Raw genomic sequence first — 16614 nt, forward strand, 5'->3', positions numbered from 1 at the left:
AGCTTGCAGCGAGCCAAGATCGCACCATTGCACTCCATCCTGCCTGGGTGGGCGACAGAGCAAGACTCCATCTCGAAAGAAAGAAAGAAAGAAAGAAAGAAAGAAACAGAGAGAGAGAGAGAGGAGAGAGAGAGAGAGAAAGAAAGAAAAAGAAAGAAAGAAAAAATGAGATGAGCTTTAGGATTTAGGTGGATTATGTCATCTTTACATAATTTCTCAATTAACAATGTACTTTAACAAAGTATTACCTGAATCTGAACAGCAGGGTTTTATAATTAAAGAAAACTATATAATACCCACTTACGAAAATAGATTATAGTAGCACAATACTTTTTTAAACATTTATTTTTTTAATTAGAAAAGTACTGTGTGAACATATGCTCATAATAAACTTATCCAGACAATCTAGAAATGCTGTGATTTACTGCCTCCCCCACTTATCTGCACCCTCAATTCCATTTTTCTTTTCAAAGGAAACTACTATAGTAGTTTGGTATGTATCTTTTTAGATGTTATGTATATTAGCAATTTATATGTATGTTTATGTGCATTCTTATTGTTTTGCATGTCATTCTATGATTTGCTTTTCATTTAACAATATGCCTGGAAGATCTTTCCATTTCTGTACATTTATATCTACCTTATTTTTTTTCCAAATTTAAGTTTTTTATTGTTGTAAAATAATATATAACATAAAATTTATTATTTTGGGCTGGGTGTAGTGCTTTACCCAGCAGAAAGTCTCCGTGCTGTGGGAGGCCAAGATGGGAAGATTGCTGGAGGCCAGTAGTTTGAAACCAGCCTGAGCAACATAGGGAGACCCATCTCAACAAAAAGTTTTGTAATTAGCCAGGCATGGTGGTATGCACCTGTAGTCCCAGCTACTCGGGAGGCTAAAGTGGGAGGAACCCTTGAGTCCAGGGCTTCGAGGCTGCAATAAGTTATTGTTGTACCACTGCACTCCAGCTTGGATGACAGAACAGGACCCTGTCTTTAAAAAAAATACCATTTTATGTTACAGTTTAATGGCATTATGTACATTCACATTGTTGGGCATCCATCATCACTAATCATTTTCAGAACTTTTTCATCATTCCAAACAGAAACTCTGTGCCTAGTAAACAATAATTCCCCACACCCTACTGTCCCTGGTAACCACTATTTTACTTTCTGTCTCTATAAATTTGACTATTCAATGTATTTTTAGAAATAGAATCATGAAATATTTGCCTTTTTTTTTTTTTTGAGGGGGAATCTTGCCCTGTTGCCAAGGCTGGAATGCAGTGGTGCTATCTTGGCTCACTGAAACCTCTGCCTCCCAGATTTAAGCAATTCTCTTGCCTCAGCCTCCTGAGTAGCTGGGAGCACAAGCACGCCGCCATGCCTAGTTAATTTTTGTATTTTTAGTAGAGATGCGGTTTCACCATGTTAGTCAGGCTGGTCTCAGGCTCCTGACCTCATGATCTGCCCACCTCGGCCTCCCAAAGTGCTGAGATTACAGGTGTGACCACTGTGCCTGGCCATATAATATTTGCCTTTTTGTATCTGGCTTATTTCATTTACCATCATATTTTCAAGGTTCATCCATGTTGTAACATCTACCTTATTTTTTTACTGCTGTATAATATTACATATTAAATTACTCCCCTATTCATGGACACTTAAGTTGTTTCCAGTGTTATCCAATTGCAAAAAAAAAAGTTAAAAGAAATATCCTTATGTGTATATCATACTGCATATTCTTGGGATCTTTCACACAGCCATTGTAAACATATATGTTTGTCTAGGCGCCATGGCTTACGCCTGTAATCCCAGCACTTTGGGAGGCAAAGGTGGGCAGATTGTAAGGTCAGGAGATCAAGACCAACCTGGCCAACATGGTGAAACCCCGTCTCTACTAAAAATACAAAAATTAACCAGGCATGGTGGTGCATGTCTGTAGTCCCAGCTACTCAGGAGGCTGAGGCAGGAGAATTGCTTAAACCCAGGAGACGGAGGTTGTGGTGAGCTGAGATCACACCACTGCATTTCAGCCTGGGCGACAGAGCAAGACTTTCTCAAAAGAAAAAAAAATTGTTTTATTCATCTATTTTTTTCCTTAGGTTGATATGGAGGTGACTCTCCCAGGCGAGGGTAAAGACCAAACCTTTAAAGTATCTGTTCAGTGGGTGTCAGTTGTGAGCCTTCAGTTACTTTTAGAAGCTTTGGCTGGGCACTTGAATGAAGTCCCAGATGACTCAGTACAAGCACTTGACGTTATCACAAGACACCTTCCCTCCTTGAGGTTAGTACCTTGGTTTGGCTTATTTCCTATAAACAATGTCAGACATTTTTAGTAGGTTGCACTGGAGCCATTGAAAAATTTCTGCATAAGTCATAGTTCAAATTTGATTTCAGTTCCCAGAGTTGAGAGCAAAACAAAAGACCTTTTGCCTGTTTAATGTGACACATGCAAACTCTTATTTCTTCAGGTACACCCCAGTGGGCCGTTCCTTTTTCTCACCCCCCGAAGGTTACTACCACCCTCTGGGAGGGGGCAGGGAGGTCTGGTTTGGTTTTCATCAGTCTGTGAGACCTGCTATGTGGAATATGATGCTCAACATTGATGGTAGGCTGGAACTCTCTTTATCCATTAACTCTTTGGGCTGGTTTTTGTTCATTTGTTTTGGCCCTTCCCTTTTCCCTGAAGTTAAATATCCTTCTCTGTTTGTTAGTATCTGCAACTGCTTTCTACCGGGCCCAGCCTATCATTGAGTTCATGTGTGAGGTTTTAGACATTCAGAACATCAATGAACAGACCAAACCTCTAACAGATTCCCAGCGTGTCAAGTTTACCAAAGAAATCAGAGGTAAGTGTTTGCATTAATGTAGTCTTGGGAAGTAGCTTAGCATGCTGCAAGGAGCCTGGGCTTTGGAGTCAAACAGACCTGGGCTTCGGTCTCAGGCCAACCAGTTCTATCAGTGGGACCTTGGTCAAGTTTCTTAACCACTGTGGGCCTTAGTGTATTCATCTCTAAGGTAAAGATAATAATATATAGCTTGTAGAGTTGTTGTGAGAATCAAATGCAATTGGGATTATAAAGCTTTCTAGCGTAGTACTTGTCACATATCAGGCGCTCAGTAAATGCTACCCTTACCCACTTAAAACTTCCATTTTGGCAGCCGGGCGCGGTGGTTCAAGCCTGTAATCCCAGCACTTTGGGAGGCCAAGGCGGGTGGATCACGAGGTCAAGAGATCGAGACCATCCTGGTCAACATGGTGAAAACCCATCTCTACTAAAAATACAAAAAAAATTAGCTGAGCCTGGTGGCACGTGCCTCTAATCCCAACTACTCAGGAGGCTGAGGCAGGAGAATTGCCTGAACCCAGGAGGCGGAGGTTGTGGTGAGCCGAGATGGTGCCATTGCACTCCAGCCTGGGTAACAAGAGCGAAACTCTGTCTCAAAAAAAAAAAGAAATCCGAAAAGGCAAGAAAAATCTTTGGCCCGGTGCAGTGGCTCAAGCCTGTAATCCCAGCACTTTGGGAGGCCAAGGCAGGTGGATCACAAGGTCAAGAGATCGAGACCATCCTGGTCAACGTGGTGAAACGCCGTCTCTACTAAAAATACAAAACATTAGATGGGCATGGTGGCGCTTGCCTGTAATCCCAGCTACCCAGGAGGCTGAGGCAGGAGAATTGCCTGAACCCAGGAGGCGGAGGTTGCGGTGAGCCGAGATCGCGCCATTGCACTCCAGCCTGGGTAACAAGAGCGAAACTCCGTCTCAAAAAAAACAAAAAACAAAAACAAAAACAAAAAAAAACTTCCGTTTTGATAAAGTAACAAATTCATTTATTATTCTTCGGCAATTTCTTTTCTTCTTTGCTTGTTTGCTTGTTATTAGTTAGCTTCTCTCATTAGAATATAAGCTTCATGAGAGCTGTCTCCAGACCTGAGAATAAGCATTAGAATGTAGTTGATGCTTAATAAGTATTTATTGGGGCTAGACGTGGTGGCTCACGCCTGTAATCCCAGCACTTTGGGAGGCCGAGGCGGGTCAATAACCTGAGGTCGGGAGTTTGAGACCAGCCTGACCAACATGGAGAAATTCTGTCTATACAAAAAAAATCAGCCAGGCGTGGTGGTGGATGCCTGCAATCCCAGCTACTCCGGAGGCTGAGGGCAGGAGAATTGCTTGAACCTGGGAGGCAGAGATATTGTGGTGAGCCAAGATTGTGCCATTGCACTCCAGCCTGGGCAACAAGAGCAAAACTCTGCCTCAAAAAAAAAAAAAAAAAAAAAAATTATTGGCTGAATTAATAAACTAAAGTACATTGAACATTTTAGGTCATCTGAGTTCTAATTTATTCTGCTTAGCTCAGGTTTTTTGCCTGTAATGATGAAATTATCCCCATATTCTTGCAGTTTTTATACTGTACAATGTCATGCCATTTTGAAGACAACATTTGAATCTGTTTTTGTCACTGTGATTTTAATTAACTGATGTTTTGCCTTTTAAAAAAATTTCAGGTCTCAAAGTTGAGGTGACCCACTGTGGACAGATGAAACGAAAATACCGAGTTTGTAATGTGACTAGACGACCAGCCAGTCATCAAACGTATGTTGACCACATCTAAAATAATATAATTACATTTTTAGTAACTGAGCTACTGTAATCACTTAAGAAATTGGTTATCTTGGCCGGGCAAGGTGGCTCACACCTGTGTCCCAGCACTTTGGGAGGCTGAGACAGGCAGATCATCTGAGGTCAGGAGTTCAAGACCAGCCTGGCCAACATGGTGAAACCTCATCTCTGCTTAAAACTACATAAATTAGCCAGATGTGGTGGCAGGTACCTGTAATCCCAGCTACTTGGGAGGCTGACACAGGAGAATAGCTTGAACCCAGGAGGCAAAGGTTGCAGTGAGCTGAGATCATGGCATTGCACTTCAGCCTGGGTGACAGAGCAGAACTCCATCTCAAAAAAAAAAAAAAAAAAAAAAAAGAAATTGGTTACCTCATACTGAAATTTTCAAGATCACCAGAATCTTTGCTTTTAAAACTAAAGTTTTAAAATGTTTTCTGGATATTTTTTGGTAGAGATATTTATAAAACACATTCCATGCCTTTAATTCAATTTACGTCTTAAGTAGAGTCTGTTAAACATAAATTTAATTTATGTTTTTTGTTTTGTTTTTTTTTTGAGATGGAGTTTCGCTCTTGTTACCCAGGCTAGAGTGCAATGGCGCGATCTCGGCTTACCGCAACCTCCGCCTCCTGGGTTCAGGCAATTCTCCTGCCTCAGCCTCCTGAGTAGCTTGGATTACAGGCATGTGCCACCATGTGCCCAGCTAATTTTTTGTATTTTTAGTAGAGACGGGGTTTCACCATATTGACCGGGATGGTCTCGATCTCTCGACCTCGTGATCCACCCGCCTCGGCCTCCCAAAGTGCTGGGATTACAGGCTTGAGCCACCGCACCCGGCCTACTTTACATTTTATGTAATCTTTTTATTTAATAATGCAGAGTCATTATAAGTTTTTTTTATTATACTGTTGTCATTCTTTTTTTTTTTTTTTTTTTCCTTTTGGAGACAGGGTCTAACTCTGTCACCTCCTGGACTCAAGTGAACCTCCCACCTCAGACTTCCAAGTAGTGGGACTACAGATGTGCACTACCACACCCGCCTAATTTTTTTTTTGTAGAGGTGAGGTTTCGCTATGTTGTCCAGTCTGGTGTTGAATTCCTGAGCTCAAACAGTTCACCCGCCACAGCTTCCCAAAGTGCTGGGACTACAGGTATGAGCCAGCACATCCAGCCTACTGTTGTAATTCTTAATACATGGCCCAAAAGGTCATAATATCATAAAAAGGCCTAGATATCATATAAAGGCTATCAGAGAAGACATATATGTAAATAAAATATGAGAAGACATTATATATATCTCTTCTAAAAAAATACAAACACACACACACACACACACACTCACACACACATATGTAGTGCTTGGCACCATCATGGCTCACTGCAGCCTCCATCTCCCGTGCTCAATCAGTCCTCCCACCTCAGCCTCCTGAGTAGCTGGGACTAAAGGCACGTACCACCATGCCTGGCTAATTTTTTTTTTTGAGATGGAGTTTCGCTCTTGTTGCCCAGGCTGGAGTGCAATGGTGAGAACTAGGCTCTGTGCAACCTCTGCCTCATGGATTCAGGCAATTCTCCTGCCTCAGCCTCCTGAGTAGATGGAATTACAGGCATGTACCACCACACCCAGATAATTTTGTATTTTTTTAGTAGAAATGGGTTTTTTTTCCATGTCAGTCAGTGTGGTCTTGAATTCCCAGCCTTAGGTGATCCACCCACCTTGGCTTCCCAAAGTGCTGGGATTACAGGCATGAACCACCACACCCAGCTGCTAATTTTTGTATTTTTAATAGAGATGGGGTCCCACTGTGTTGCCCAGGCTGGGAGAAGACATCCATTACTTTGTGTTTTGTGTGGATTTCTCTCCCTCCCTTTGTAGGTAGCTGTCACTTGTTCCAGCTGTTGGGGTATCTATGGCATCCTCCAGCAACGTACTCCTTCCCATTTCCCAAATCTTATTTTCCTAATCACCCAACACTTTTTTTTTTTTTTTTTTTTGAGATGAATTCTTGCTCTGTCGCCCAGGCTGGAGAGATACGATCTTGGCTCGCTGCAACCTCGGTCTCCTGGATTCAAGCGATTCTCGTGCCTCAGCCTCCTGAGTAGCTCGAATGATAGGCGCGTGCCACCACACTGGGCTAATTTTTTTTTTTTTTTTTTTTTTTTTGAGACAGAGTTTCGCTCTTGTTACCCAGGCTGGAGTGCAATGGCGCGATCTTGGCTCACCGCAACCTCCGCTTCCTGGGTTCAGGCAATTCTCCTGCCTCAGCCTCCTGAGTAGCTGGGATTACAGGCAGGCACCACCGTGCCCAGCTAATTTTTTATATTTTCAGTAGAGATGGGGTTTCACCATGTTGACTAGGATGGTCCCGATCTCTTGACCTCGTAATCCACCCACCTCGGCCTCCCAAAGTGTTGGGATTACAGGCGTGAGCCACCGCGCCTGGCTAATTTTTTTGTATTTTTAGTAGAGATGGGGTTTCACTGTATTAGCCAGGATGATCTTGATGTCCTGACCTCATGATTCAACTGCCTCGGCCTCCCAAAGTGCTGGGATTATAGGCATGAGCCACCGCACCTAGCTCCACCCAACATTTCTAATCTACTAAGAATGGTGCCTAAGTGAGACAGACAGTATATGTGAAAGTGCTTTAAAAATTACTGTGTATTTGTGTCTTGTTCTTGTAATCAAGATCATTAAACTTATGTCTGACATAAACATAAATATTGGCTTTTCTAAATAAAGAGTTAAATATATAGTATATACTTTACTACACTTTACATTATTTTGGTTACTCAGCCTCCACCCATACACCGTTTTTTGCTTATGTTCTAGTCTGACTTTGTTTTAGATTCATGATTCTTAATTTTCAAACTTTAGTGCATATCAAAATCTAGGGCTTTGTCTAGATAGTTGAAATTTTCAGGTGACTTCTGGATAAATAAAGTATATTATTTCAGTCTGAGTTGAATAAATTCTTCAGTATGACCTGATTTGCCCACTACATGAATCTCTTAACAGTTGTAAAGTGGTATTTGATGTATTATTTATATTATACCATTGGCTTCTTTCTCAGAAAAAAAAAAAGTTACCAAAACCTTATGAAGTCACTGTTGAGAATTGTAGCATTTGTTCAAGAAGTGTGCCCTTTTCATTGTTTAATTATTTCACATAACCCTATCAGAATAATTAGACTTATAGATAATCTTTCCTGAAAGATTATAGTACACATATTGAAATATCACATAGATGATGACCCTTACTGCACAATTACTTTGTAAGGCTGTGACATTTAAGAAAGCAAAATTAATGGGCTGGGCACAGTGGCTCATGCCTCTAATCCCAGCATTTTGAGAGGCCGAGGCAGGCAGATCACTAGACATCAAGAGTTCGAGACCGGCCTGGCCAACATGGTAAAACCCTGTCTCTACTAAAATACAAAAATTAGCCAGGCATGGTGGCAGGCACATTGGCAGATGCCTGTAATCCCAGCTGCTCAGGAGGCTGAAGCAGAAGAACTGCTTGAACCTGGGAGGCAGAGGTTGCAGTGAGCCAAGAGATCGCACTCCAGCATGGGCAACAAGAGTAAGACTCCATCTCAAAAAAAGAAAAAAGAAAGCAAGATTAACACCTGGCATGGTGGCTGAGGACTATAATCCCAACAGTTTGGGAGGCTGAGGAAGGAGGATTTCTTGAGCCTAGGAGTTCAAGACCAGCCTGGGCAATGTGGTGAAACCCCTCTACGAAAAACACACAAAAATTAGCCGACCATTTGTCCTAGCTAGTTGGGAGGCTGAGGTGGAAGAATTGCTTGAGTCCAGGTGGTAGAAGTTGCAGTAAGCCAAAATCATGCCACTGCACTCCATCCAGCCTAGCTGACAGAGCAAGACTTTGTCTCAAAAAAAAAAAAAAAGCAAGATTAAAGTTATTATTGTGCTAAGTATTTGAGATAATTTGCCTACTGGAAAAGCCAAATAGAGTCTCTTAATTATGCCAACTATTCTGGCACAGTCTCAGCTTCATGTATTTGGTCTTGTTATCTTCAGAGCCACATGTATTTGTTCTAGTTTTAGGATCTGAACATTAAGGAATCTAAAAATGTGGTCCCAATAACTATGCTGCATTCATTTTATAAAAAGTTATCTTAAGGGAACAAAACACCCACATGGATTACTCCAAGTCCTTATGTTAATTTGAAGCCAGCATGAGGTTGTATTTGTACCTGTAGGTGTTATCTGACCTCAAGTGAGTCTATGTGTATTCTGGTTCTGCAGTATCTTTTTGTTTAAAGTTATTTTTTAAAATTGTTTTTAAATTTTAATTAAATTTTTTTTCATTCTAGCTTTAACAAACATGGAAAATTTCAATAGAATTGTTGTAGTTAGATACTAAACTTACTTAAGTGAAAATGCTCAAATAATTATTAACTTTTGTTTTTCGGCTGTGATCCCAGCACTTTGGGAGGCCAAGGCCAGTGGATCACCTGAGGTCAGGAGTTCAAGGTCAAGCTGGCCAAAATGGTGAAACCCTGTATCTACTAAAAATACAAAAATTAGCTGGGTGTGGTGGCACGCACCTGTAATCCTAGTTACTCGGGAGGCTGAGGCAAGAGAATCGCTTGAACCCGGGAGGCGGAGATTACAGTGAATCAAGATGATGCCACTGCACTCCAGCCTGGGCAACAGAGCCAGTATCCGTCTCAGAAAAAAAAAAAAAAAAAAAGAGATTGACCTTGGTTTTCTAAGTGACAAATGAAGGTAGGAATTGTTAGTAGGCTTTGTTTATTGTTTAGAAAAGAAAGGACTTGGCCAGGCACAGTGGCTCACGCCTATAGTCCCAGCACTTTGGGAGGCCGAGGTGGGAGGATCACTTGAGGTCAGGAGTTTAAGACCAGCCTGGCCAACATGGTGAAACCCCATCTCTACTAAAACTACAAAAATTAGCTGGACATGGTGGCAGGCACCTATAATCACAGCTACTCAGGAGGCTGAGGCAGGAGAATCGCTTGACACTGGAAGGCGGAGGTTATAGTGAGCTGAGATCATGCCACTACACACTCCAGCCTAGGCAACAGAGTGAGACACTGTCTCAAAAAAAAAAAAGAACTTGAAGAAATATTCTAAAAAAGACATTCTCTCCTATAGTTTTCCTTTACAGCTAGAAAACGGTCAAGCTATGGAATGTACAGTAGCTCAATATTTTAAGCAAAAGTATAGTCTGCAGCTGAAATACCCCCATCTTCCCTGTCTCCAAGTGGGACAAGAACAAAAGCATACATACCTGCCACTTGAGGTAAGCTAAATTAAATTTTCTTTTGCCAATTTGCTGATCTCTTGAATGTGTACATATTTTTAAGTAAAGTTCCAAACTAGCAGTGAAATTTAGTGTTAATTTCTAAAATATTTTTAGCAGATGATTTCACCATATAACCAAATTTTTATTTTTCTGGAAATGGAGGATGTAATATATGGTTTAACAAAGGCTTAAGATGTAGAACCCTTTACACAAACTCACTTCTCTTTGCCTCTTGGCAGGTCTGTAACATAGTGGCAGGACAGCGATGTATAAAGAAGCTCACAGACAATCAGACTTCCACAATGATCAAAGCTACAGCAAGATCTGCTCCTGACAGACAGGAAGAGATCAGTAGACTGGTCAGTAAGGCATGGTCTTCAAAATGAGCTAGCTTTGAGATGACAAAAAAACAAAAGAATAGAAAACTCCTCCTGGGACACAGTTACTCTTTGGTTTTTATATATGCAGGCTTTCCTGTTCTTTAGGTGAAGAGCAACAGTATGGTGGGTGGACCTGATCCATACCTTAAAGAATTTGGTATCGTTGTCCACAATGAAATGACAGAGCTCACAGGCAGGGTACTTCCAGCACCAATGCTGCAATACGGAGGCCGGGTAAGCTTTTTATTTTATTCAGCAAGCTTCTCCCACCACCAGTCAAAAAGAGAATAATCCAGGGTTTTTCTACTGCGCCACTACTGAATTTACCCGTAATTTTGTTCGCTATTGCCTTTTGTGTTCTGGCTCATACCTAATGGAATTTTGCTTATTCACCCATCAAGCGTAAAATGGCCTTAGATTGTAATGTCTTTTCTCTTTCTTTTGTTTTTTCTTCTTCTTCTTTTTTTTTTTTTTCAAAGAATAAAACAGTAGCCACACCCAACCAGGGTGTCTGGGACATGCGAGGAAAGCAGTTTTATGCTGGCATTGAAATTAAAGTTTGGGCAGTTGCTTGTTTTGCACCTCAGAAACAATGTAGGGAAGATTTACTAAAGTGAGTATCTTCATATTTTCAGCTTAGTAGTATCCCTTCCAGATATGAAAATACTGTCTTTCATGTGAATGTGCTGTGTACACTGGCACTAAATCCCTGACTCCCATAGTGACACCATCTGGCTATATGAAAAAGACCTTGTATTATAGTAATTTGCAAACTTGGGACTTACATTAAGAATCTGACTCAGCTTCCTTACATGTAAAGCAGAAATTGGAGAGCATCAAGGCTGAGGCAATGTTGGTCAGCAAATTCTTGAGTTCTTAGTGAAGCTCCCTTTGCTGTTAATTGTATCTTTTCAGCTAAGATAAAAACTAGCTTACTTTCAATCATGATAATTTACTAATGAGCTTGTTTTATTGCAAAGTCACTGACTAAGAGTAGGTGCACAGCTTACAGATGCAGCTATCTATATAAAAGATGTTAGTGAGAAGAGTGAAAAGAAATTAAGGGAAGTAGAGTGAAAGAAAGGAATTCTATAAAATATTGGCAAATACACCAAAGGAATATTCTGAAAGCTTTATACATAGATTGAAGTAACTTCTTAAATCTAGTATTTAAAACTTCCAAGTGAATTTTACTTTTTTTGAGTGACTTCTTTTGACATTTTTATTGAACCAAATCAATTACAAGTTTGAATGTAGTCCTAAATACACTGATTTTGTAACAGCATGTTTCTGTGTTCTCAGTTGAGCACAAGCTTACCCAGCTATTTCTGTACCAGGCTTACCAAAAAGCATGTTACCTGAAATTTTGACCCTGCTTTTCTTCAGTCTAGAATTATTGATTTGAATGTTTAAAAGATCTTTGAACAGCAATGCTATTTTAGTCCAGCTGGGCATAATTATTTTAAAATTTCAATTGATAATCTGATAGCTTAATAATACAGATTCTTCTCTGTTTAATTTCAAGTTAAATTACAAGTTTAATTGCAATTGCCAGTCTATTTTTTGGCAACCAGTTAAAGATTTTTATTTGTTTATTTGTTACTAAATTTGGCTAAGAATTTACAAAACTGAAAGAAGTATTTCAGAGGAAAATTAATGCGAGGAATGTACTCCAAAATGAAAAAACTGTGCTACTGGTTCTATTTTAACAGGAGTTTCACTGACCAGCTGCGTAAAATCTCTAAGGATGCAGGAATGCCCATCCAGGGTCAGCCATGTTTCTGCAAGTATGCACAAGGTGCAGACAGCGTGGAGCCCATGTTTAAACACCTGAAAATGACGTATGTGGGCCTACAGCTAATCGTGGTTATCCTGCCTGGAAAGACACCAGTATATGGTATGGACCCTTTTCATGCTGAATGAGGGATGATTTCAAGCAATAGATGTAACAGTCAGGATAAGCTAGGTTATGCTGCAGTCACAAACAACCACAAACTCTCAGTGGTTCACAACAATAAAGATTTGTTTCTTGCTCCTGTTATGTATCCATTGAGGGTAGACTGCTGCCTCTGCTCTGTGTCATCATGTCATCTCCACTTGGGGACCCAGCTTGGTAGAGCAGCTGCTACGTATTTGGAATGTTGCTGGCCCCACATTCTTTTTTCTTTCTGCAACTCCTTGGCCACAACCAGCCGTATGGCCTTACTCAACTTGCGTGGGAGCAGTGGGGATGGGGGCTGAGAATGCAGTGTGATATTACCACAGTCCTGGAAGCTGAGAGAACTGGAGATATTTGGTGAACAACACTTAGGAATATGAGAGTGGGGAAGCTGCCACTTTGAGAAGATCATTTGCTTAGTTTGTGCCTATTATAGGAAAAACGATACAAAGTTTTGGCCAGCATTTGAGTAAAGGATGTAGAAACTATTATTGTTGTTGAGACAGGATCTCAGCTCTGTCATCCAGGCTGGAATGCAGTGTCATGATCCCTGCTCACCTGAGCCTCAAAATCCTGGGCTCAAGAGATTCTCCCATCTTAGGCTCCCGAGTAGCTAGGACTGCAGGCACCAGCTACTTTTTGTATTTTTTGTAGAGATGGGGTTTTGCTATGTTGCCCAGGCTGATCTTGAACTCCTAGGCTCAAGTGATCTGCCTACCTTAGCTTCCCAAAGTGTTGGGATTACAGACATGGGCCAGCATGCCCAGCCAGTCTTAAACTTTTTGTCTTTCTTTTTTTTTGGAAGCAGGGTCCTGCTCTGTCGTCCAGGCTGGAGTGCAGTGGTGTGATCTCGGCTCACTGTAGTCTCTGCCTCTTGGGTTCAAGTGATTCTCCTGCCTTAGCCCCCCAAGTAACTGGGACTACAGGCATGTGCCACCATACCCAGCTAATTTTTTGTATTTTTAATAGTGACGGGGTTTGACCATGTTGGCCAGGCTAATCTTGAACTCCTGACCTCAAGTGATCCACTTGCCTCGGCCTCCCAAAGTGCTGGGATTACAGGCATGAGCCACCATGCCTGGCCCCAGTTTTAAACTTTATAAAATGTCTTTCACCTTCTCTCTACAGTTAATCTCTCATTCTTAGAGAAAGAAAAAAAAAATAAAGCAATAAATAAATAAATGAAATAAAATTCAAAGGGCTGGTGTGTGTACTGAGAGGGAGGAACTGGGAAGATAGATTCTTTTGCCAAATCAGTCAGTGGGAAGAGGAGCATCAAGGAGCTGAGCAAGTTGTGGCAGGCCACACAAAGATTAAAGGAAGCAGGCTGCAAGGCCTGCAGGAGGGAAAAAAAGGAGAGAAGGGAGGGCCTATCCAAACACAGGAAAAATTGCCCTGGGGGTTTAGCAGATGAAAGGGAAGACACATGAGAAGCATCTAGCACAGTGTACAGTATATAGTAGTTTAGAAAGTTAATATGTGGGGTTTTTTTCCCCCTTTACTCTTAGTAATTAGGAGACATTTACACATGTCAAAATTAATTATTTTTGTAGCGGAGGTGAAACGTGTTGGAGATACCCTTCTAGGTATGGCCACACAGTGTGTCCAGGTAAAAAATGTAGTGAAGACCTCACCTCAAACCCTTTCCAATCTTTGCCTGAAGATAAATGCAAAACTTGGAGGAATTAACAATGTGCTTGTACCTCATCAAAGGTAAGATTCTGAATGCCTTCCCCACTTCTGTTTAAGATCTAATTTACAAGCCGGGTGCGGTGGCTCAAGCCTGTAATCCCAGCACTTTGGGAGGCCGAGGCGGGTGGATCACAAGGTCAAGAGATCAAGACCATCCTGGTCAACATGGTGAAACCCCGTCTCTACTAAAAATGCAAAACATTAGCTGGGCATGGTGGCGCGTGCCTGTAATCCCAGCTACCTGGGAGGCTGAGGCAGGAGAATTGCCTGAACCCAGGAGGCAGAGGTTGCGGTGAGCTGAGACCGCGCCATTGCACTCCAGCCTGGGTAACAAGAATGAAACTCTGTCTTAAAAAAAAAAAAAAGAAAAAAGAAAAAAAAAGATCTAACTACATAATTTATGGGAAAGCACACAAATACTATATTTGCATCTAGATTATTTTTTCTCTTGTGTATGTATGTGTGTATATATGTGTGTGTGTGTGTGTGTGTGTGTGTGTGTGTGTGTGTGTGTATAGGCACCCATATACCCACCACCCAGATACAGAACATTTCCAGCACCCCATCAGACTTCCTTATAGCCCCTCCAAATAGATAGCCCCCAAAGGGGACCACCATTCTGATGTCTGTCACCTATCTAGATCAGTTTTGCCTATTTCTGAGCTTCATATAAATGGAATCATACAGTATGTACTATTTTGTGTTGGTCTTCTTTTGCTCAACATTAAGCCTATGAGATTCATTTGTGTTGTTGCATTTAGGAGTAGTTTATTCTTCTTCATTGTTTTGTATTATTTCATTACATGAATAAACCTCACAATTTTAATATATTCTACTATTGATGGATATTCTCATACATTCATTAAACAATTCTATATTTTTGGTGAACTGAAGCACTCTTTCTCTTGTATGGAATTCCAGGAGTGTGATTTCTGAGAATAGAGTTATAGAGAATACGTATATTTAGTGTTAATAGATATAGTCAAACAAAGTGGTTGTACCAATTTACACTTCCACTGAGAGTTCTAGTTGCTCTATATTCTTACCAACAGTTGGTAGTATCAGTTCTTTTAATTTTAGCCATTTTGGTTGGGGATAATTGTATCTCATTATGATTTTAATTTGCATTCCCTTGATTAGTAATGATGTTAAGCACATTTTCATATGCTCATTGGCCATTTGGAAATCTTCATTTTTTTGTTTTGTTTTGTTTTGTTTTGTTTTGAGATGGAGTCTCTCTCTGTCACTCAGGCTGGACTGTAATGGCACAATCTTGGCTCACTGCAGCCTCTGCCTACTGGGTTCAACCAATCCTCTCACCTCAGCCACTCGAGTAACTAGGATTACAGGTGCACACCACCATGCCTCACTAATTTTTTTGTATTTTTAGTAGAGACAGGGTTTCACCATATTGGCCAGGCTGGACTCAAACTCCTGACCTCAAGTTATTCACCTGCTTCGGCCTCCCGAAGTGTTGGGATTACAGGCATGAGCCACCACACCTGGCCTTTATTGTTTTTTGGGACAGGGTCTCTGTCTTCCAGGCTGGAGTGCAGTGGTGTGGTCATGGCTTGCTGAAGACAAGACTCGAACTCATGGTCTTCAACTGATCCTTCGACCTCAACCTCCCAAGTAGCGGGGACTACAGGCTCATACCACAATGCTCAGCTAATGTTTTTATTTTTTGTAGAGACAGAGTGTTGCCCTGTTGCCCAGGCTGGTCTCAAACTCTTGAGCTCAAACGATTCTCCTGCTTCAGCCTCCCAAAATGCTGGGATTACAGGCATGAGCCACCATGCATACATAGCCTGAACATCTTCTTTCATAATGGATCTGTTCATAGCTTTGCTCATTTTTTTATATTGAGTTGTGAATCTTTTTCATTAATTTGTAGTAGTTTTTTGTGATTTCTGGTCCTTCACAAGATACAGATATCCGATAGGCAAATAGGATAGGCGGATTATCTTCTCCTAGTCTGTGTTTTGCCCTTTCACTCTCCTAAATTCTGTTTTTGTTGTTGTTGTTTGTTTGTTTGTTTTAGACAAGGCCTCCTTCTATCACCCAGACTGGAGTGCAGTGGGGCAATCACGACTCACTGCAGCCTCAATCTCCCTAGCTCAAGCGATTCTCCCACTTTAGCCTCCTGAGTAGTTGGGACTACAGCAGTGTGCCACCATGCCTGCCCAATTTTTTTTTATTTTGTATTATTTATTTATTTTTTGAGACAGTGTTGCTCTGTCACCCAGGCTAGAGTGCAGTGGTGTGATCTCAGCTCACTGTAACCGCCACCTCCCAAGTTCAAGCGATCCTTCTGCCTCAGCCTCCCAAGTAGCTGGAATTACAGGCAAATACCACCATACCTGGCTAATTTTTGTATTTTTAGTAGAAACAGGATTTTACCATGCTGGCCAGGCTGATGGTCTTAAACTCCTGATCTCAAGTGATCTTCCCACCTTGGCCTCCCAAAGTGCTGGGATTATAGAAATGAGGTCTCGCTGTATTGTTCAGGCTGGTCTTGAACTCCTGGGCTTAAATGTTCCTCCCACCTTGGCCTCTCAAAGTGTTGGCATTATAGGTGTGAGCCACTGTGCCTGGTCAGTAGTGGCTTTTGATGAACAGAAAATGTTAATCGGACTGAGTTGAATCAATCATTTTATGTCCTTTTAGGAAACCCTGTCTGCCA

General features: G+C 41.3%; 1 protein-coding gene across 1 annotated transcript in view; it reads left to right on the forward strand.

The window, feature by feature from the left end:
- Positions 1-16614, forward strand: part of AGO4 (argonaute RISC component 4) — a 49550-nt gene that overhangs the window by 11324 nt on the left and 21612 nt on the right. The window contains exons 4-13 of the mRNA XM_039474312.2: positions 2103-2284; positions 2472-2608; positions 2715-2849; positions 4510-4597; positions 9770-9917; positions 10160-10279; positions 10406-10534; positions 10780-10913; positions 12013-12197; positions 13793-13952. Coding sequence (XP_039330246.1) covers positions 2103-2284; positions 2472-2608; positions 2715-2849; positions 4510-4597; positions 9770-9917; positions 10160-10279; positions 10406-10534; positions 10780-10913; positions 12013-12197; positions 13793-13952 — 1418 coding nt within the window. The remainder of the gene's footprint in view (positions 1-2102; positions 2285-2471; positions 2609-2714; positions 2850-4509; positions 4598-9769; positions 9918-10159; positions 10280-10405; positions 10535-10779; positions 10914-12012; positions 12198-13792; positions 13953-16614) is intronic.

Source organism: Saimiri boliviensis, chromosome 11 (genome assembly GCF_048565385.1).
Source record: "Saimiri boliviensis isolate mSaiBol1 chromosome 11, mSaiBol1.pri, whole genome shotgun sequence".
Classification (NCBI taxonomy): domain Eukaryota; kingdom Metazoa; phylum Chordata; class Mammalia; order Primates; family Cebidae; genus Saimiri; species Saimiri boliviensis.